The sequence below is a fragment of the Mizuhopecten yessoensis genome, unplaced genomic scaffold, assembly GCF_002113885.1.
Source record: "Mizuhopecten yessoensis strain PY_sf001 unplaced genomic scaffold, ASM211388v2 scaffold8361, whole genome shotgun sequence".
Taxonomy (NCBI): domain Eukaryota; kingdom Metazoa; phylum Mollusca; class Bivalvia; order Pectinida; family Pectinidae; genus Mizuhopecten; species Mizuhopecten yessoensis.
Genome location: NW_018407509.1, coordinates 1,304,794 through 1,327,111, shown reverse-complemented (window position 1 = coordinate 1,327,111; position 22,318 = coordinate 1,304,794). Strand labels below are relative to the sequence as shown.

At 38.2% G+C, this 22,318-nt stretch overlaps 1 protein-coding gene across 2 annotated transcripts in view; it reads left to right on the top strand.

Annotated features, from left to right (window-relative positions):
- LOC110455679 (rap1 GTPase-GDP dissociation stimulator 1-like) overlaps positions 1 to 22,318 on the top strand; it is a 54,345-nt gene that overhangs the window by 20,395 nt on the left and 11,632 nt on the right. For both annotated transcript variants that reach the window (XM_021505949.1, XM_021505948.1), the window contains exons 6-12: positions 7,227 to 7,373; positions 8,126 to 8,254; positions 8,625 to 8,750; positions 14,840 to 14,983; positions 15,797 to 15,928; positions 16,176 to 16,313; positions 17,161 to 17,286. In XM_021505949.1, the coding sequence (XP_021361624.1) occupies positions 7,227 to 7,373; positions 8,126 to 8,254; positions 8,625 to 8,750; positions 14,840 to 14,983; positions 15,797 to 15,928; positions 16,176 to 16,313; positions 17,161 to 17,286 (942 nt within the window). The remainder of the gene's footprint in view (positions 1 to 7,226; positions 7,374 to 8,125; positions 8,255 to 8,624; positions 8,751 to 14,839; positions 14,984 to 15,796; positions 15,929 to 16,175; positions 16,314 to 17,160; positions 17,287 to 22,318) is intronic.

The window sequence follows — 22,318 nt, the reverse complement described above, 5'->3', positions numbered from 1 at the left end:
TAGCTTCGTTAAATGGAGTCCAAAATAATTTTCTTGTTTTTTCCAAGTCACAAGGGTCAATCAAATTATTCAAAAACTTTCAAATGACTCTGTGATCAGCAGAAAATGATGTACTTATGAATTACAAAAAACAAGAAACCAATTGATGTGGATTTTAAACTGAAGGTGTAAAAATGGGGTTTCCAGCGATTGTTGTTGTTTGGGGGGGGGGGGGGGGGCATTACCTAGGAAAGACTAGTAGAGTCTATTATGGATTTGGGGGATATAGAAATTTTACAATCAGGTGAAAATTTTTGGGTGCAACCTTCTCTTATCTTGCATATTGAAAGTTTTGTTAAAATCTGCCTGGTAGAAATAATAATAATCACACTCAATAGACTGGACCTGCTCAAGTTGGAAAATATACTTCAGATATATGAACATCAATCAAGTGGGAGAAACAATACTTATTCCCCACTAAACTCATTCACCCATGAAAACACATTTGAACTCTTCCAAATCAAAGGTTTGAATAGTTCATTATGAAATTTCAGGGGTGAATGAGTTTCCAATCTTTTGGGTAATAATCTTTAATATCTGTCTAGCCTTCAGTAAATTAATGAACACTTCAGATTTTGTTTATTGTTGTGTTGCCTTTCCTTTTGGTTTGGTATCTCCCCATTTCCTGGTACATGTATGGATGCTGTGATATTTTCCTCCTGACTGATAACAAACAGATTAATTCTCTGTGATGAGTGTAAGGGAGATGTTCGTAGCTTTCCACCTTTCCCTTTCCAAGAGGGATCAGGTTTTAACCACATACACTGAGGATTGCAGTATATTAGTATAGCGGACACATGATCTATCTGCCCAAGTCATTAGTGTCATATATAGAGGCTGTTAAGGAAAGTGTGTATGTGAGTGTACATGAGGGTAATTTGTGTACACGTTGGTAACAGCTTCATATGTACCTCTTCTCAGCCAATTTAGTAAAACTGGTTGGAAAAGGAATGCTACATGTGGACTACCCTCAGACACTGTGATTGGAATATCTTTCATTGCAATATACAGACAACCTGCAGCAGGTGATTTAGACATGAAATTGACTACTGGTATGATACAAGTGTCTGTAAACAGGAGTAATAGATCTCAGGGGGGGGGGCTTCAACATTCCATTCATTTAAGGATCCCTGTCCCACTGCACTGGTTTTTGTCTCGCTACCACGAAGTAGCGGAAGCGAGACTAAGGTGTTGCTTTTTTGGCGACAGCAGCGCGTCAACATTAAGGATTTGCGTTTAGGTTAATTTCACTGAAAGTATAGGTGCTAGACCAACCAAAGATGCATGTTAGGTAGTACATACCAACCCATTCATCACATGCTGGATGCGGCCTACCTTTCATGGTCCATTGACTTCGACAGCATCTCCATCAACATTTAGTTTTTACGTTTAAGTTAGATTCTCTGAAACTATAAGTGCTAGACCAACCAAACTTGACATGTGCATTGATGGTCAAAGCGGGACACAGATGAGACATATCAATCCGAATGGCTTGTTCATATATAAAGTAACCTCCCCTTAACTCATTCACCCCCTAAAGTCATTTGAACCGTACCAAATCAAAGACTGGGCAAGTCCAGCTTAAATATGCAGGGGTGAATGAGTTTGGACCCCATTTGGATACAACTGCAGCACAGTTGAGCCTGGATAAGTTCCGTTGACCAGGTAGCTCAGTCAGTTAACTCATTCACCCCTAAAGACACATTTGAACTCTTCTAATTCAAAGTTGGAATAGTTCATTATGAAATTTTAGGGGTGAATGAGTTAAGAGCAATGGTACAACAATCAGAAGTTCAGGGTTCGAATCCCAGTCGAGCCCCAGTTTTTAACCTCAGACGCTGTTGTTGTTGTTGTTGTTGATTATGTTTTGTTTGTTTCATCTTTATTATTTCTCATAAAAGTCCTGAAAGGTAAGATTTTCCTTCAAAGCTATTCCGTCTTTGCGTATTGCAGAGTTATCTTCTCTTGGGAGCAGGTATTGATTGTTACGTCACTTGTTTGTGAGAGGTACGTCATCAATTTTTGAGAAAACGACGTAATTTTCTCACACAAACCAATGACGTTACAATCAATACCTGCTCCCAAGAGAAGATAACTCTGCAATACGCAAAGACGGAATAGAGTCATGCCAGATAAAAGTTTCCAATACTTTGCAGTGGTACAGGGATCCTTAAAAGCATATGCATTTTACCTTTTTCTCACTCGCCAAACGAACCAATCACATTTAAGATTTGTTGTGAAAAAACTGACATTTATTAAAGTGCTTCTAGTGCAAAGTTGACCTATATGATATTTCAATGCTGTTGATTGTTATATATACAGAAGGCTTTAAAATCGAGACACTTTTTGCAAAATTGGTGTTTTATATAAATGTGGATGTGGGTTTTATACACAGGTATATTGTTTTGAAGTCAGATAGCAAAATTAGCAATAATACTGTATATCGATATATGAGTTTCACTTCTATCGCAAGTTCAATTATTCTACAATGTTGGATCTTTATAGACAGAATAGCCTAATTGTCAATATCACATCAAGTATGAATTTCATGGTGATTTCATTTTCACTGTGATGCCAGTTTCATTATGGTGTAAATTTCATTGTGGTACCAGTTTCATTGTGATGTCAGTTTTATGGTGATGTCATTTCATTCTGATGTCAATTTCATTGTGATGTCAGTTTTATGGTGATGTCATTTTATTCTGATGTCAATTTCACTGTGATCTCAGTTTCATTATGAATGACATTTTAGATGTATACGTACATTTCAGTTGTTTATAGTATCAACTTGTATAATATTCACCACACAAAGGCCCTACAAACATTTATCAACAGGTGGTGCTTCTTGTAGGTTTAATTTGTGGCAGCAGGCTTGCTGTTGTTTGCACACATGGCCTGAAGGAGAAAGTGTATCTGGTTATTTGGACAAGGTCAAGGTTGTGGCAAGGTCAGGTGAAAACAAACAATGTCGACACAAGAATGTTCAGAAATAAGAATCTCTTCCATTTTATGGTTTTGCAGTCTTCAAGAAAATTACTTTTAGTCAAGCTCCAGGGCTTTTTATTCTTTTTTCTTCAAAAAAACATGAAGTACCATTAACAAGTCAAGATCCATCAAAATCTTGACTTTACTTTGTAGCTCAAAACTTGAATACACTCCAGGGATGAAAGTTGCTGGAGCAATATTCCCAACTTTTTATGGGTTGCCATATTCCCTGTATATATGTTACTTTGTAAATTGGAGTAACAGGGGAAGGGAAAGAAACAGAAGAAATGTCTGGCTTACATTTTTTTCTTGATATTTGCATTGTCAGAAAAGTATAATGGAACCATTTATGCTGTGTATTAATCTTTGGGTCTAGAGAGTTGTGGTTGTTGACGGGCTGGGTTTGAGAAATCTGTTTCATTCATTAAGGTGAGTGCGCGTGTCCTCCTGCCAGACTGGAGCTCGAGGTGAGCTTGTGGATGATACAGGCAATACATTTAGGCAAGATCTACAGTTGTGTATGTGCTGACTCGTAATTGAAAAGTTGTGTAGGTAAATCATGATACAGACACAGTAGAGGATATAATTACTGGAGATCGCTTCCTTCACTCCCCCTTCTACTACGTCCACTTACTCATCCTTTTCTTTCCAATTTATCTCTCCTTCATTCCTGTCTCTTCATCGTTCCTTTATTCCATTTATCTTTCTCCTTTTGTTTGTTCTGTCATTTATCTTGTGTCTATTCTTCCTTTCCATGTCTCCCTAAGTCTGTATTTTTTCCAACATCTAATCTTTCTTCATTAATCTGTCTTCCCTTATCTATACTTCTCCTTACTTTTAATTCCTTTTCTCTCATTTATTGTTTCTTTCTATCTCCTGTCTTTTTTCCTCTTTCCATCCCTGTTTTGCCCTTTTTCATCTGTCTTTCCTCTTAATTTGTCTCTTTTGTTCCCCTCCCTTTTGTCATTTCTATTTGTTACTTTCTTTCTTTCCAAATCTCTCTCTTTTTCCACTGTAACTTTATTCCCTTCCATTCTTCATTATTTTTCATTAACACAGCATTCTGTCCTTATCCACCCCCACGTTTCATCACCTTATCTCTGTTCCTCGCCTTTGCCAAGCCCGCTTGCCCCTTCCCCATCTCCCCCCTCTCACCTACACAAAGGTCATACCTAAGTGTTATTTGGACAAAACCGTGTGCTCCTATCAATCACAAAACAACTCAACATTCTTCTCATTATAATCCGTGTAAATCTGAAATTCTTCCCAACATTCTCTGATCTATAAAAAAGGCTTGTTTTGTTTGTTTTTATGAGCCAAATGTATACAGGAAAAATACAATTTCAAATTCATTAAGATCAGCTATATTACTTGATTAAATATGTCAAAGAATAATTCTGATAACTTCCAGATGCTTAAACCTTGCTCAAATGTAGTTTTTAGAGTGAAAAATTAAGTAATCAACTTCGGATATAAATAAAATGAAAGAATTTAGAAAATTCCTTTACCACAGCCAAAAGTTAGTTGTAAATGTGAATTGGATGGGTATTTTTACTGACTTGACAAAACAAACGAAAGTAAAGTTGACAGTGTTCTGGGAGAAAATAGACCCTGGACCTCCGATCATAACACAGCCATTCTCTAATACAAATCTTAACTAAGGGGAGTTCATACAAACAGCAACAGAGTTATCTAGTGTTTTGCCTGCAGTCTTAATACTTGTGACTTTTAAACTTTTATATTTCTTTTCAAATTTTTGTTAGGACTTACTGTAAAAGGAGTCCACCAACAAGCTGATTGCTTTACCCGGAACCCTACCTAAGTCTCATGAATGATTTATGTTATATTTTATTTATTCTCCCCACCCCCACACAACCCAGAACGATTATAGTGTTATTTACTGTGCTGTTTGTTGGTTTCATTACCTGAAACATATCCCTGGCGAAATTGGACACCATTGCGACCCATTATTTCATTTTCCTATATTTAGAACCACAAAGCCGTTCATCAAATAGAACTGGCAACCGAGATAATTCGAAGTAAATCCCAGTCAATTTATTGGAAACCTGCAGCATATGGGGGGGGGGGGGGATAATACTTTGTTGGTGAAAGACGGGGAAAGACTTGAATGAGTTTTTCTGTTATTTGTTTTTGAGGGATGGGGAGGGGGTGAGAATTTGTGAGGAGGAGGATTTCGGAGGGGGGATTTTCATGGTGATAAAGCTGTTCCATTCTATTGGATGTGTAAATTTAGGTAACATTAAGGTCCAAAGAGATAGGCTTATCTTCCAACTTGGTACTACCGAATCTTACCAGAGCATTTATATTCAAACACACTGCTAAAATTATGCGTACTTAAATGTCAAATTTAGGGCTAGAAAATTATCTGGCTATAAAAAGAAGGAAGTAGGGTTATCAGGAGCGAGGGAGGATAGATTGATGGGGATTGAGTCAGACCAGCCTCCGGCTCCCCTGTACCGAAAGCTATTGAACTGGTTTAAAATGACACACAATGTCGGAGCATTTCCAAACAATTACTGCTTGGCCATATATTTTCCTTCCGTCCATAATTCTAAACGATTTGTTGTGTTTCCGCCAGCTTTATTGTGGTAGATAAAATCTGGAAGATATTTGGGTTTTTTAAACGGTTCTCCGAATAAAGTGCTGATATATGCAGGATTTTGTGTTCTGTGTATTGGTATCGGCTAAAATAGATTTTTTTGCAACCAACGTTTTTCCGGTGCAGCTAGATATATAGCTGATATAGTGTAATTTACAGGGTCAATGTATTTTTTGGTTCAGATACATATGAGTTATCAGTGAAAATTCTGGGACACATTTCGTTGGAAGCCTACAGGAAAACTGCTTAAAAGATATGAATGTTTTAGTTTGAAATTACAAGTAAAAAATGTAAAAAGATATAGCGCTGCAGATTATGTATTTACGAAGCAATAAGCCCACGCCTGGTAATAAGCCCACTCATTTCTATTGCAGTTCTGAGTAGAATTGTAAACAGATGCTATTGCATTGTCCTATGATAAGACCATCCCCCTACTTTGAGTCCTCAGAGATTATGCGTTGGCCCTGTTTGCTTAATGCAGGATAAATACATTTCTGGATAGCGAACTCCAGAACAGAACCCATTCATAATAGCCGCCCTATGATCTTAGTTTTAAAGCCATGCACAAAATCAAAAACTAGTCTCATGTACACAAAAACCTTGACCTTTTTAATAGAGTCCCATATATATTGACCTACTACCTGATCAGCTTTTGTTATTTAACCCTTTCATCACTGTAGACCAAAATGGACTCATCCAGATCAACACATGGTAGAGTCTACTAAAGTTACATAGGGTGAAAGGTTTAAAATGTAAAATTACCTGTTTTAGTCATTTACCTCTGTCTTGGTAGATGAAGTCGCATATGTCCTTGAACCTTAAACCTTGACCCTTTTGATAAGTCTTATAGAAAACCCTTGACCTATTTGATGGAGACAAGTACATAGACCTTGACCTGACTTCGCACTCTTAGTTTAGAGACCTTGACCTGGCTTCGCACTCTTAGTTTAGAGACCTTGACCTGACTTCGCACTCTTAGTTTGAGACCTTGACCCGACTTCGCACTCTTAGTTTAGAGACCTTGACCTGACTTCGCACTCTTAGCTTGACAAAGGAACCAGACATTTTTGAAAGCTCACAAAATAAGTTTTCAATTACTGTTTGTGTTTAAAACAATCTTTAGCATATCAACCTTGACACATACAATTATCATGACCTTGATTTTGCACTCTTATGTTGCACACCTTAGCTTGACAAAAGGAACCAGACATTTTTGAAAGCTCACAAAATAAGTTTTTAATTACCGTTTGTGTTCAAAACAAACTAAAGCCTATTCGACCTTGACTTTGATGATGAAGTCGCATACAAAATCCGTGACTAACTTACATTGTATGTTACAAACATATTGGCTTATCTTTTAACTCATTCACCCCTGAAGACACATTGAACTCTTCCAAATTAAAGGTTATAAAAGTTCATTATGAAATTTCAGGGGTGAAATGAGTTAACTTTTGTTTTCAGATGACACAAATACAAAGATCTTGGATTTTGGATGATAATATAAAGTTGCATTCAAAATCCTCAAATCATTTACGATGTCTTTTTCAAATATATAGACTTATTTTGTGCATTTTGTTTTAAGACGAGGGCCGTGAAGCTATAGACCAAGAGAACGGTCTGCCCGTTTTACTGGACCTGATGAGAAGCTACCTGAAGAATGAAGATCCTGCGGCCAGCCGGCTACGCCTCACCGCTTGTGGCTACCTCCTCAACGTCACCAATACTAACGGTGAGTTTAGTAGATATCATCAGACCTGCATTTTACGAAACTAGATTTATTATAATCATTTGGAAGTTAAACTGGAATCAGCTTGTACGTCCGTCTGTCTGTAGATCAAAATCTTGTTAGACAACTCTTCCTTAACTTTATAAGCCGATTTCAAAAAAAAATCATATGAATAATTCGGTACATCATTTTCAGTTTCGACTTTTTTCCTCGGATATTTTTTTTTTTTTACTTAGTCATTTCTAGCCATGTCCAGACATTTTTTTTGTTTGAAAACGATGTGACGTCTGAACACGATCCATAAATTCTAAACTCTCACAAGAGCGCTTTTGATTTTATGGTCTAAACACAACCCGTGAATTTCACTCCTGTAATGTAGGGTGTTATTCTTGCATTCTGAATAAGATCCACAAATTCGGAGCTCATTCATTGTAATAATTTAGAAAATGTGAAAACCACGTTAAAATCAAAGTTATTGAGCATTGTAGTGCAAAATAAAATAAATTTTGTTCGGATATATTACCACAAAAGTTTGATCTCATCAAACTAAATTTCTGTACACGAAGGATTGGGATCCAGTTGTTTATGAAGTGTTTTGGCAAAGTGTTGATGGGTGTGGACTTGAGTCTATAAATTGTACATTTCAATAATATTACAGCAAAAATCACAAATGTTTATACATGGCAGAAGTCTACCGTTATTCAGTCCATGAATCCGTGTTGGAGATTTGAAGGTTTGTGTTTTGCTATTTGTAGACAAAATGTTGGAGAAGGCGCTAACGGAAGGCGCCCTGGACCTACTGGAACAGTATGTGTGGCAGCACCGCGGCGACAAGGAAATGTGCAATATGGCGCTCCTCGCCATCGGCAGTTTTGTTGACACAGGTAAACACGGCCGTAAATCAGAAACAGATTTTTAATTTGTCCAACTGCTATGAAATGTTTTCAAAATTCCTCTAATTTCTTCAAAAATATATCACATTTTAGTCTTTATTACATGCAGTTTTAATGTTTTTGGCTTCGGTTCTGAAATATGTCAGCAATAAGTACTTTTTCCAAGTAGAAAATTTCTATAAAAGTAAGTATAGAGAAAGACAGTTGTATTTCTAGATTAATGAAATAATTTTGTATCAAATATTAGCTTACCCATGACCAGAAATGGACATTTCGATTGTTTTCAATACAAAACATTATTGAAGGACATTATGATCATAAATACCTGTTTTTTACGTAACTTGACTTTCCGTCCTCCCAGATCTGTGTCAACACAAGCTACAGTCGTCAACGCTCTGTAGTACCATAGTAAGCCTTCTGGACACGAAACTATCCGACTGCTACGAAAACATGATCCTAGAACTCTTCATCAGCCTTTCTGAGATAGGTGAGTAAAGTAACGAAAACCACAAAAACAGAGATATTTCATCTGTTATAAGATTCCTTCCATATAGTTATAGGCTAGCCTTATGGCTGACTTGCCAATGCAGACACAATTTGTCTGGACAACTAGCCCCTGATCATATTTCCTTAACACTTCAAATTAAGGATCCCCGTACCACTACCTAAAACTCTTAGTATAGGAAACTGCTTTTTCGGCACGAGTACAAATCATTTCTGAAAAGAAAACGATACCCTCCCAGACTTCTATGAGAAATGATAAAGATGAAATACACAAAATATAACCAACAACAGAGTTATGAGTGTAAAATTCAGCGATGCTAGACCAGGATTCGAACCCTGGAATCAGGTTGTTATGCCATCACTCTACCCAATAGAGCTACCCAGCCATACTCAGGTTGTTATATTATCATTCTACCCGATAGAGCTACCCAGCCATACTCAGGTTATTATACTATCACTCTACCCGATAGAGCTACCCAGCCATATTCAGGTTGTTATACCATCACTCTACCCGATAGAGCTACCCAGCCATACTTGGGTTATTATACTATCACTCTAACCGATACAGCTACCCAGCCATACTCAGGTTGTTATACTATCACTCTAACCGATAGAGCTACCCAGCCATACTCAGGTTGTTATTCTATCACTCTACCCGATAGAGCTACCCAGCCATACTTGGGTTATTATACTATCACTCTAACCGATAGAGCTACCCAGCCATACTTGGGTTATTATACTATCACTCTAACCGATACAGCTACCCAGCCATACTCAGGTTGTTATACTATCACTCTCCCCGATAGCTCTATTACTCTACCCGATAGAGCTCCCCAGCCATACTCAGGTTGTTATTCTATCACTCTACCCGATAGAGCTACCCAGCCATACTTGGGTTATTATACTATCACTCTAACCGATAGAGCTACCCAGCCATACTCAGGTTGTTATAGTATCACGCTACCCGATAGAGCTATCCAGTCATACTCAGGTTGTTATACTATCACTCTACCCGATAGCTCTATTACTCTACCCAATAGAGCTACCCAGCCATACTCAGGTTGTTATACTATCACTATACCCAATAGAGCTCCCCAGCCATACTCAGGTTGTTATACTATCACTATACCCAGCCATACTCAGGATGTTATACTATCACTCTACCCGATAGAGCTACCCAGCCAGACTCGGGTTGTTATACTTTCACTCTACCCGATAGCTCTATTACTCTACCCGATAGAGCTACCCAGCCATACTCATGTTGTTATACTATCACTCTACCCGATAGAGCTACCCAGCCAGACTCGGGTTGTTATACTATCACTCTCCCCGATAGCTCTATTACTCTCCCCAATAGAGCTACCCAGCCATACTCAGGTTGTTATATTATCATTCTACCCGATAGAGCTACCCAGCCATACTCAGGTTCTTATACTATCACTCTACCCGATAGAGCTACCCAGCCAGACTCGGGTTGTTATACTATCACTCTACCCGATAGAGCTATACCCAGCCATACTCAGGTTGTTATACTATCACTATACCCAGGCATACTCAGGTTGTTATACTATCACTATACCCAATAGAGCTACCCAGCCATACTCAGGTTGTTATAGTATCACGCTACCCGATAGAGCTATCCAGTCATACTCAGGTTGTTATACTATCACTCTACCCGATAGCTCTATTACTCTACCCGATAGAGCTACCCAGCCATACTCAGGTTGTTATACTATCACTATACCCAGCCATACTCAGGTTGTTATACTATCACTCTACTCAATAGAGCTACCCAGCCATACTCGGGTTGTTATACTATCACTATACCCAATAGAGCTACCCAGCCATACTACCCAGCCATACTCAGGTTGTTATACTATTACTCTACCCAATAGAGCTACCCAGCCATACTTGGGTTATTATACTATCACTCTAACCGATAGAGCTACCCAGCCATACTTGATTATTATTATACTATCACTCTAACCGATAGAGCTACCCAGCCATACTTGATTATTATTATACTATCCCTCTACCCGATAGAGCTACCCAGCCATACTCTGGTTGTTATACTCTAACTCTACCCGATAGAGCTACCCAGCCATACTCAGGTTGTTATACCATCACTCTACCCGATAGAGTTACCCAGCCATACTCAGATTGTTATCCCATCACTCTACCCGATAGAGCTCCCCAGCCATACTTGATTATTATTATCCTATCACTCTAACCGATAGAGCTACCCAGCCATACCCAGGTTGTTATACTATCACTCTACCAGATAGAGCTACCCAGCCATACTCTGGTTGTTATACTCTAACTCTACCCGATAGAGCTCCCCAGCCATACTACCCAGCCATACTACCCAGCCATACTCAGGTTGTTATATTATCACTCTACCCGATAGAGCTACCCAGCCCTACTTGGGTTATTATACTATCACTCTAACCGATAGAGCTACCCAGCCATACCCAGGTTGTTATACTATCACTCTACCAGATAGAGCTACCCAGCCATACTCTGGTTGTTATACTCTAACTCTACCCGATAGAGCTCCCCAGCCATACTCTGGTTGTTATACTCTAACTCTACCCGATAGAGCTCCCCAGCCATACTACCCAGCCATACTACCCAGCCATACTCAGGTTGTTATATTATCACTCTACCCGATAGAGCTACCCAGCCCTACTTGGGTTATTATACTATCACTCTAACCGATAGAGCTACCCAGCCATACTTGGGTTATTATACTATCCCTCTACCCGATAGAGCTCCCCAGCCATACTTGGGTTTTTATACTATCACTCTACCTGATAGTATCACTCTACCCGATAGAGCTACCCAGCCATACTTGGGTTTTTATACTATCACTCTACCTGATAGTATCACTCTACCCGATAGAGCTACCCAGCCATACTCAGGTTATTATACTATCACTCTAACCGATAGAGCTACCCAGCCATACTCAGGTTGTTATACTATCACTATACCCGATAGAGCTACCCAACCATACTCAGGTTGTTATTCTATCACTCTACCCGATAGAGCTACCCAGCCATACTACCCAGCCATACTACCCAGCCATACTCAGGTTGTTATACTATCACTCTACCGGATAGAGCTACCCAGCCATACTCAGGTTGTTATATTATCATTCTACCCGATAGAGCTACCCAGCCATACTCAGGTTGTTATACTATACCCAATAGAGCTACTAAGCCATACTTGGTTTTTTTTTTTTTTCCCTCTCCCCGATAGAGCTCCCCAGCCATACTCAGGTTGTTATATTATCACTCTACCCGATAGAGCTCCCCAGCCATACTCAGGTTGTTATACTATCACTCTACCCAATAGAGCTACTAAGCCATACTTGGGTTGTTATATTTTCACTCTACCCGATAGAGCTACCCAGCCATACTCAGGTTGTTATACTATCACTCTACTCGATAAAGCTACCCAGCCATACTCCGGTTGTTATACTATCACTCTACCCAATAGAGCTACTAAGCCATACTTGGGTTGTTTTATTTTTCACTCTACCCGATAGAGCTACCAAGCCATACTCAGGTTGTTATACTATCACTCTACTCTATAGAGCTACCCAGCCATACTCAGGTTGTTATACTATCACTCTACCCGATAGAGCTACCCAGCCATACTACCCAGCCATACTCAGGTTGTTATGCTATCACTTTACCCGATAGAGCTACCCAGCCATACTCAGGTTGTTATACTATCACTCTACCCGATAGAGCTACCCAGCCATACTCAGGTTGTTATACTTTCACTCTACCCGATAGAGCTACTAAGCCATACTTGGGTTGTTATACTTTCACTCTACCCGATAGAGCTACCCAGCCATACTCAGGTTGTTATACTATCACTCTACCCGATAGAGCTACCCAGCCATACTCAGGTTGTTATACTATCACTCTACCTGATAGAGCTACCCAGCCAATGGAAGTGTCCTGACCCAAGAGTGCTACAGTTAAATCCTAACAGAAGTGAAGGGGAGGTTACAGTGTATAGGATAAAACCACAGTGCAGTGGGACAGGGATCCTTAATTGCCGTCATATGTGATAACACCTGTGTATCCCTCACACCTATACCTTTGTTTTGAAAGTATATCCTGGCCGATCACATCCCACATTGTTCTGTTGTAATTCATTGTCAGGACTCTACTGACTTCAGTTCTTAAAAGATTTCCATCATTGCCAAGGTCACTGTTGCTATTTACAGGTCCACCACAGGATCAAGGGGACATTAATTTCTCTAACCCTGGACAGGTGTATCCACATTTTACCGGTGTGAGATATCCTTCTCTATTACCCTGGACAGATGTATCCACATTTTATTGGTGTGAGATATCCTTTTCTCTTACCCTGGAAAAGTGTAGCCGCACTTTACTGGTGTGAGATATCCTTTTCTATTACCCTGGACAGATGTATCCACATTTTCCCAGTGTGAGATATCCTTTTCTCTTTCCCTGGACAAGTGTAGCTGCACTTTACCGGTGTGAGATATCCTTTTCTATTACCCTGGACAGATGTATCCACATTTTCCCAGTGTGAGATATCCTTTTCTCTTACCCTGGACAGGTGTATCCACATTTTACCAGTGCTGGATATCCTTTTCTCTTACCCTGGACAGGTGTATCCACATTTTACCAGTGTGAGATATCCTTTTCTCTTACCCTGGACAAGTGTATCCACATTTTACCGGTGTGAGATATCCTTTTCTCTTACCCTGGACAAGTGTAGCTGCACTTTACCGGTGTGAGATATCCTTTTCTCTTACCCTGGACCAGTGTATCCACATTTTACCAGTGTGAGATATCCTTTTCTCTTGCCCTGGACAGGTGTATCCACATTTTACCGGTGTGAGATATCCTTTTCTATTACCCTGGACAGATGTATCCACATTTTACCAGTGTGAGATATCCTTTTCTCTTACCTTGGACAGATGTATCCACATTTTACCGGTGTGAGATATCCTTTTCTCTTACCCTGGACAGGTATATCCACATTTTACCGGTGTGAGCTATCCTTTTTCTTACCCTGGACAGGTGTATTCACATTTTACTGGTGTGAGATATCCTTTTCTCTTACCTTGGACAGATATATCCACATTTTACCGGTGTGAGATATCCTTTTCTCTTACCCTGGACAGGTATATCCACATTTTACCGGTGTGAGCTATCCTTTTTCTTACCCTGGACAGGTGTATTCACATTTTACTGGTGTGAGATATCCTTTTCTCTTGCCCTTGACAGGTGTAGCCGCACTTTACCAGTGTGAGATATCCTTTTCGCTTACCCTGGACGGGGAAAGATTCTTAAGTTGCCAAACACTCGCCAAAGCCTCTTGGCAACTTAACAATCTTCCCACTCAGGTGGAGATTCCAAGGGGGTGAGAGATTCTATTAATCACACCCTAGGGTTGGGACTGGGGTTTCCCCTATTCATAACAATGGTTCAACGTCACCTCAACAATACAATAACGTCACGTCAAAGCCTTGTGTTTGGCAACTTAAGAATCTTCCCCCTCGGGTTGAGATTCCAAGGGGGTGAAATATTCTATTAATCACACCCTTGGGTTGGGACTGGGGTTTCCCCTATTCATAACAATGGTTCAACGTCACGTCAACAATACAATAACGTCACGTCAAAGNGCTATCTCACCCCCAAGGGGGTGAGCGATTCTTTTAGTCTTAAAGATGTTTTCTAGTTAATACAGAGTTATTGCCCTTTTTGTACAGTTTTGTTCAGACTTGTCCTTCTTAATTTTTCATTTACCAGGTAATTTCTATTGTGACCTGGTTATTCACTGTCATAGGTAGTGTTACATGTCTGAAAAACATACTCTCCCCAAGAATGTGGCCAAGATGTTTTGGAGGGCTTACATATACATATGAAAGAAATGAGGATTTAACTTACCTAGAGGTGCAATCATTGCCTCAAGATTCGATATTTTTATACTTTACATGTTTCATTTTGTTTGGTCAATATTTCCAATCAATACATCTTTACGGACAACACACAGTTTCTTCAATTTTCTTCAAAACTGTTTCAGATGATTTGAAGGACATATTAGCAGACACCAACCTCAGCAGTCATCTTATTCGCATCATCCAATCAAACACCGGTCGCCTTGACGATGGTAGTCAACAAACAGTCAAAATGGCCTCTGACCTTCTTGTCTTATTGTTGACAGGAGGTAAGTCAGATTTTGCTTAGAAATAAGTAAAGGTACAGTTTTTGCACTAAAACGCATTCAACACAGAATCCTTTAACTGGGGACTATTTCATTTCTAAATAAAATAAAATTTAAACTAAATTACCGCAAGCTCCCGATTGAATGTGATGGAAGATTAATTAGAAGGGAAAAAAATATGCCCTATGATTTATACATCAGTTCAATAGGTAATACTGTGCTTAGTAAAGGAAAGTGTTTTGTCTTTAGAATCATTCAAATTTCTGCAGAATTGATTATTTTGCATTGGGAGTTTGATAAGTATGAAAATAAGGTCCATGTTATTTCTTTTCATCCTCCTCTTGGGGGCCGAGGGCAAAGTGGGGAAAGTAGCAAAAAGTTAATGAAAAAAAATCTTCTGCTGAACCATAAAATAGTACAATTAAAAAGTGTTCATGGATTTAAATGTCCAATAGTACTTTATGAAAGTTGATTAAATTTATTACCCCTAGGTAAGCCCATCCCCCTTGGAAGGAGCCTTGGGGTCAAGTAGCCAGTTCAAACAGAAATAATATTACATTTATTGGGTATCTTTATAATATAAACAGGAATAATTTAAACTCATTCACCCCTACATACTTAAACTGGACTTGCCCAGTCTTTGATTTGGTAAGGTTCAAATGTGACTTTAGGGATGAATGGGTTAGCATTATTATTAAGACCTATTGGTCCTGCAATTTCATGCCCCAGTTTATTAAAACTTTGCCCTTAGGGTCGGAGGGTTGAGCCTCTTGTTGTTGTTTTTTGGTTTTTTTATCGATTACATTTCTATTTTAGACAAAAGTATGGAGGTGATGTTCAGTAAAGGGGAGGGGCTTGTCTTTGTGGAGACTGTGAAATGGTTGGAGAGCGACTCACCCCACTTACAACTTTCTGCAGCTCTAGCAATTGGAAACTTTGCTCGTAGAGGTAAGCTGTGCAAAAATCTGAATCAGTAGAATTCGAAATTGATAAAAAAAAAAACTATAAGTTTGCAAGATTTAAATGAGTATATAGATTTCTCAAGACTTATTTTCATGAAAATGGATTTTTTTTTATATAAAATTTCTTATAAATATCGGTATGTACATGTACAAGGTAGAAAAAATCATTATTTAAATGTACATTTCTCTATCAAGAGATAAAATTACGATTTTTTAATAAAATTTGTTTTCAGATGAACACTGTCAAAAGTTAGCCGAACAGGGAATCGTTGAGAAGCTGTTGAGTGTGATCACGGCTCAGAGTACTCCTGAAGGGGACATAACTCTACAGCATGCCGTACTAAGTGCTCTACGTAACCTTGCCATACCTGGTAAGCACGTGTGTTAAGGCAGTATGCCACATTTTTTATCTTCTGTGATGTGTCTTTATTGGTTTAAAATATGAACTTAAAAAACCTTAAGTTTGAATAATATTTCTCAAACTAGTAATTTGCTTTTCAAGATGCTGATTGATTCATTAATTGATCGGCCGTACATCCTTTTTTCAGTTATGAATGAGCCCCAAGACAAAATTTGCAAGATGCTTAACTCATTCACCCCTAAAGACGCATTTGAGCTCTTCCAATTCAAAGTTTGGAATAGTTCATTTCGAAATTTCAGGGGTGAATGAGTTGATAGAATGATTTGGAAATAAACAAATTGTTATTATTTAGGTCACATGAGCAAAGCATTGCATAATGCCATTGATGTATGACGTTGTACACATTTTACACATTGTGTTTGTACTGCTTAAAAATCAACAACAAGTCAAAAACATATTTTCTGTTGACATAATGATTATTTCTGGTGTATTTTACGCAAATTTTTGTAACTTTTATTAGAGTTCAGTGTTACTAGAGATAGTCAGAGTTTACATACAGAAGAAAGTTTGATAATAAACATCTAAATGGTGGCATTTCTCTCAAGGGAATTTTAGCAATGACTTTCATAAATCATGCTATATTCACATACCCATAAAAATGAACAGATTTCTTTTAAAAAAAAGGTGATTTCATTGTCCAAAAATAAGCCCACCCTGACTTTGTAGTCATTGATTAATCATCTGGGCTTATTGCAGGATAACTACAGTAGATGTCCTGATGTGACCCTTCTGTGCATGTGTCTTTGAAGATTTCCGATATTGTCTTTCATAAAATTACTGTTTATATTTTCTTGCAGTGAGCAACAAAAGTATCCTCTTAAAAGCTAAAGTTATAGAAGTGGTTCTTTCTCTGATGTGGTCGGAAACCATGGCTGTAGTATTCAAGCTTCTCGGCGTGCTGCGCATGCTCATAGATAATCAAGGTAGGTAACTCTGGTCTTGTTTTCCTACCCCATGGTAGAGTAATGGTCGCATGTTGTGGATATGCAAGGATCTCCTTGCCACTGCCAACAAATGAAACCATGCATTCAAAACTTGTTTTTCCGGCATGACTATAGCTTTGATAAATCATTTTCGAAAAGAAAAGTATACCTTGCAGGACTTTTTATGAAAACGTAATGGAGATGAAATAAACAAAATACCACCAACCACCGTGTTGTGGGTGTTAAATATTGTGTGTAGCCAGACCGGAATTCCAACCCTGGACTCCAGATTGTCATACTATCGCTGAAACCGATTGAGTTACCTGGACAACAGAAGTGTATGAGCCCCAATGTACTACAGTTATATCCGAACAGAAGTTAAGGGGAGGTTACTGTACATATAGAAAAAAAAGCGGCAGTACAGTGGGAAAGGGATCCTTAAGTTGTCCTGCTTTCACTTGTTCGATAGTTGGCAAATATCAGCACTGGACACAGCTGGTATGCGACCTGTACATTTTGAAGAATAAAATTTGAGTAAACAGTGTCAAAAAGTGAGATGAGGGGGCATGAAAAAATGTCAAATAAATGAGATGGTCTGCCATAAAACATCAAAGTTCCTTCAAGATTTTTCGGTCCACAATCATATGCTGAATATTGGCTGTTTACTTTCTGCCTGTGGTCCGTCTTCCATCTATCATCAATATTTCAACTATTCTTGTTATCACTCTCCAAAAGTTCTGAAAGGTTCTTTCCCAAATGTTGAAAGTTGGCTCCCATAGTTGTGCACGTTTCGATTTGAAGCTGATTGCAAGAACAAGATGGCTGCCATGTGGTTATCCTGAATTTTGAGAGTAAAAGTCTGGCTATTTCTCATTAAGTACTAGAGAGTTATTTCTTGAATTTCCTATGGAGGTTTACTTCTTCAGCTTGATTGGAAAAAAGAATGACCACAAGCTGACAGACATCTTGAATTTTACCATTAAAAATTATTATTACGATTTCTCAGAAAGTTAGTACAGAATTTTCTCACATTTTATATATAGGTTCTTTCAGTTCCCGAGTTTTGAATATTTCATTTTGAGCTTTATTAGAAGAAATCTCTTGTTCTGATTTTGCACATTACCAATCTCATCATCAGTAGAATGTTATGGCCTTTATTGAAAGGACAGTTGATCTTAACACAGCAGCAGTATGTAGTTTTGATCAAAGTTTACCACAAACTGTATTTACTGTTGACATGGCTAATAATCTGACGGATAGGAGAAAAGAACAGAAACAGTCAAATTGACATACGGAACTAACGAGGGTGGGTGCCGATACTAACGAGGGATACGATGGTGGGTGCTGATATCCCGCTGAGATCTATTAATTATAATAATAATATACAACACTTATATAGCACCCTATATAATTTGTAAAATTACTCTAAGGCGGTTTACAACATATGGATAATAGTAATGGTTATAATTGTGAAAACAAACAACAAAGATTTGCAATCACTTTCATACATTTAACAAGCAATGTGCACATAATTGAACAAATAAAAGGGTGGTATTTACACGACGTCTTTGCAAAGATTCTAAAATGCAGACGTGAAGAGGTGAGTTTTTATGTCCCTCTTGAACTTGGCCAGGGTATTTGACTTCCTAATAGCAGATGGTAAGCTATCCCACAGCGTAGCCGAAACCTTTCCAAAGCATCTGTTGCCGTAGGTCACAGTACGAGATTTTGGAACACACAACAAAGATTCTGACTCCGAACGCAGTGATCTTGACGGCTGATACAGGGTAACAAGCTCCTGTAGGTACTGAAGAGCTGTTCCATTCAGTGCCTTGTATGTGTATACCAGAATTTTGTACTGCGACCTGTATCGTACGAATAAAGCGCAGGTGTGATGTGCTCTCTCTTTCGAGTACAAGTAACTAGCCGTGCTGCAGTGTTCTGGACCCACTGCAGACGACTAGTTAGTTTGTCAGACATACCACAGAGCAGGGCATTACCATAATCCAACCGAGAGGTAACAAGTGAATGCACCAAAATCTTGCATGCATCTGCAGTTAGAAACTGCCGAATACAGCCGATGTTCCTGATCTGTTGATCAACTGAAAATTGTCTTTTCTGAAAATTTGGTATTTGGAAACACATTTGCAGTTCTGTTCAGAGTGTATACACTCTCTATCCGTAGGTGAAACGTCCCGCGTCGAGTGACATGAAATTAAAATTTCGTCATATTGTTAACTTGTACAAGTAAACAACACAAATCGCTTACTCAGTTATAGCTTGACGAAAGGACGAGTCGGTCTTGAAACATTGAGACACGATTCATATGTACATATTTCCAAACTGAGGAATCTTATTGAAGACATTTACAATCCTCAAGGATCCCTGTATCACTGTCAAAAACTCTTACCATGCTTTTAAAATCTAAAAAAATCTAAAAAATCTGGAAAGAATTTTGTATCTTTCAGAATTTAACCCGATGAAATAGACAAAAAAAGGTTGAAAATCAAGAACAATGATATGTAACAGGAGACAAAAAATGCAACTTGGTTGGACTGGGATTCGAACCCAGGACTTACAAACTGGTAACAGATCCCAGATGAAGAACCTTGTCACTGATAGTTACCTGGCACAGTCCCACTATATGTTTATATTGAAACTAAGGGGAGGTAACTGAAGATCAGAAAACTACAGTGGAACTCTCTGGCAATTTTCCTACAATGCAACAGGAAACCTTTATATAATTATTTTTTTCTGTAAAAAAACCCACTTTTCTTACACATTTAAATAATTTGGTTGTGTTATTTAAGCCAGTGTTGATCTTTTCTGCTTTCATTATCGATGTCAAGAGTTATTCAGCACCCAAACTGCCATATAGGCCAGTTTTAAATGCTCAATCTTTCACTCGCAGTTCCAAGCTTCACAGCTGTCCCTACATAACTGACATGTTCGTGCAACAAATGCCATTTACGCTGTACTGAACCGCTGGAACTTTAAATATAGAGAAAACATTTAAATCGCAATTTTTTTTTCCAACCACTAGTTATCGCTTACATGCAAACATGATGTGGGCCATGTCCTGATTAAAAAATATAAACTGCTATCTAGTGGCATTCATTGACACACACTGATCTCCTGTAGATAATAGCCGAGATGCCGCTCAGCTGATTGGTCGAGCTAAGGGATGGGATTGGCGCTATCTGTGTCGGAAGTGTCAGTTGCTATGCATTGATCTGATTATATAAGAGGTTGAGATTGTACACAGACCATTTTCCGATCTTATAAAAAGCTTCAGTTTTTTCTTTGCTATACAAGGCTTCATACTGAAGCAGAAACTTTTTTAAATTTCTTAACTGTAAATTGAAAATAAAATAAAAATGTTCGTTTATTTCAAAAGATGATGAGAAAATGAAACTCCATCTAATTTTGAACCATTGCAATCAATATCTTTAAATATTTTATTTTTTTTTAAATATTTGTCATATGTTCTGTAGTAATTATAATCCATTTGGTGAGAAAGGAGAAGGCATTTTACAGCCAAAATGCCCCGTCTAATGGAAAATAGGTAGTGAAAAGGTGGTGTTTTTCCCCCCAATATAATTTCAAATTTCAAATTTATGTCATGATGCGGCATCCGTCGTCCGTCAAACCACCATAATCTTTCAACTTTTCCTTTAAACAACTTCTTCTGAAGAATGGACAGGCCTAGAGTCATGATATTTGGCTGAAAGGTTCGTTGGTAAAAGCCCAACAAAGTTTGAAAATGACACAGGATCAAATGTGTCAAAAACTTCAATCGACTTCTTCTAAATAACTGAAAGGTACAGAATCTATTTGGCTGGTGGCTTCCTAGGAAAGAGCCCGACAAAGTTTGTGAATGAAAATGACCTCAACGTATATTCAAGGTCACAGGGGTCAAATGTGTCAAACGCTTTAAACGACTTCTTCTGAAGAACTGACAATTCTAGAGTTTGAATATTTGGCTGGAAGCTTCTTTTGGTCGAGCTCACCAAAATTTCAGAACGAAAAATCTTTTGACCTTTCAAGGTCATATAGGAAAAAAATTGTCAAACACATCAAAAGACTTCTTCTTAATAATGAACAGACCTAGAGACACGTTATTTGGCTGAAAGTTTCATTTGTGAGAGGCCGACAAAGTCTGCGAGTGAAAATTACCTTGACTTTCTATCAAACGACTTGAATCTTTAATATTTGGCTGGTATCTTCTTTGGATTGAGGTCCACGAAGTTTCTGAATGAAAATGACCTTGACCTACTTTAAATGTCACAGAGGTCAACAACACTTCAAACTACTTGTTCCGAAGAACTAAAATGCATGGATTCATAAGATTCAGCTGGTAGCTGCTTGGGATAGAGCCAACAAAGTTTGAGAAGGAAAATGACCTCGAGCTACTTACCTCTTCTGAAGAACCGAAAAGCATAGAATAATATAATAATATTTGACTGGTAGCTTCAACGGATTGAGCTTACAAAGTTTGCGAGTGAAATATTTGTAGTACAGTATAATATTTAATGAAAATAATTTCCTATGTCTGCTTTAATATTTTCAGGTGAGTGATACAGGCCCTCTGGGCCTCTTGTTTTTCTTAAATTTTCAGCTTGTCTTTAGATGACATTATAATATGCAACATCTAAAATGATAAAATATGTATAAAAAAAGTGATGTTTTAGTCTTTGAGATGATACTTTTCCAAAAGGTATACCTATAATTCTGAAATGCTGATATTCTGTTTTCTCAAATATCATTGAATATATTTTCTGAATCAGAAGATTAATGGAAATGGTTGTTGAATTTCACATGTCTCTAAGATTCCTAGCACACAAAAATTAGTAAAATATCAGCATATGACTTTACCATTGTTTTGCTAATATAGTTCCCAGTCTTGCCTCAGATGTATATAACTGACATTAATGAATTGATCGTTTCAAATGATAAATGATTCATCTCATGGAAAATCTGTTGAGAGATCGTTTGTTAGATTATTTTTGGTACAGGTAAACATATTTCAATT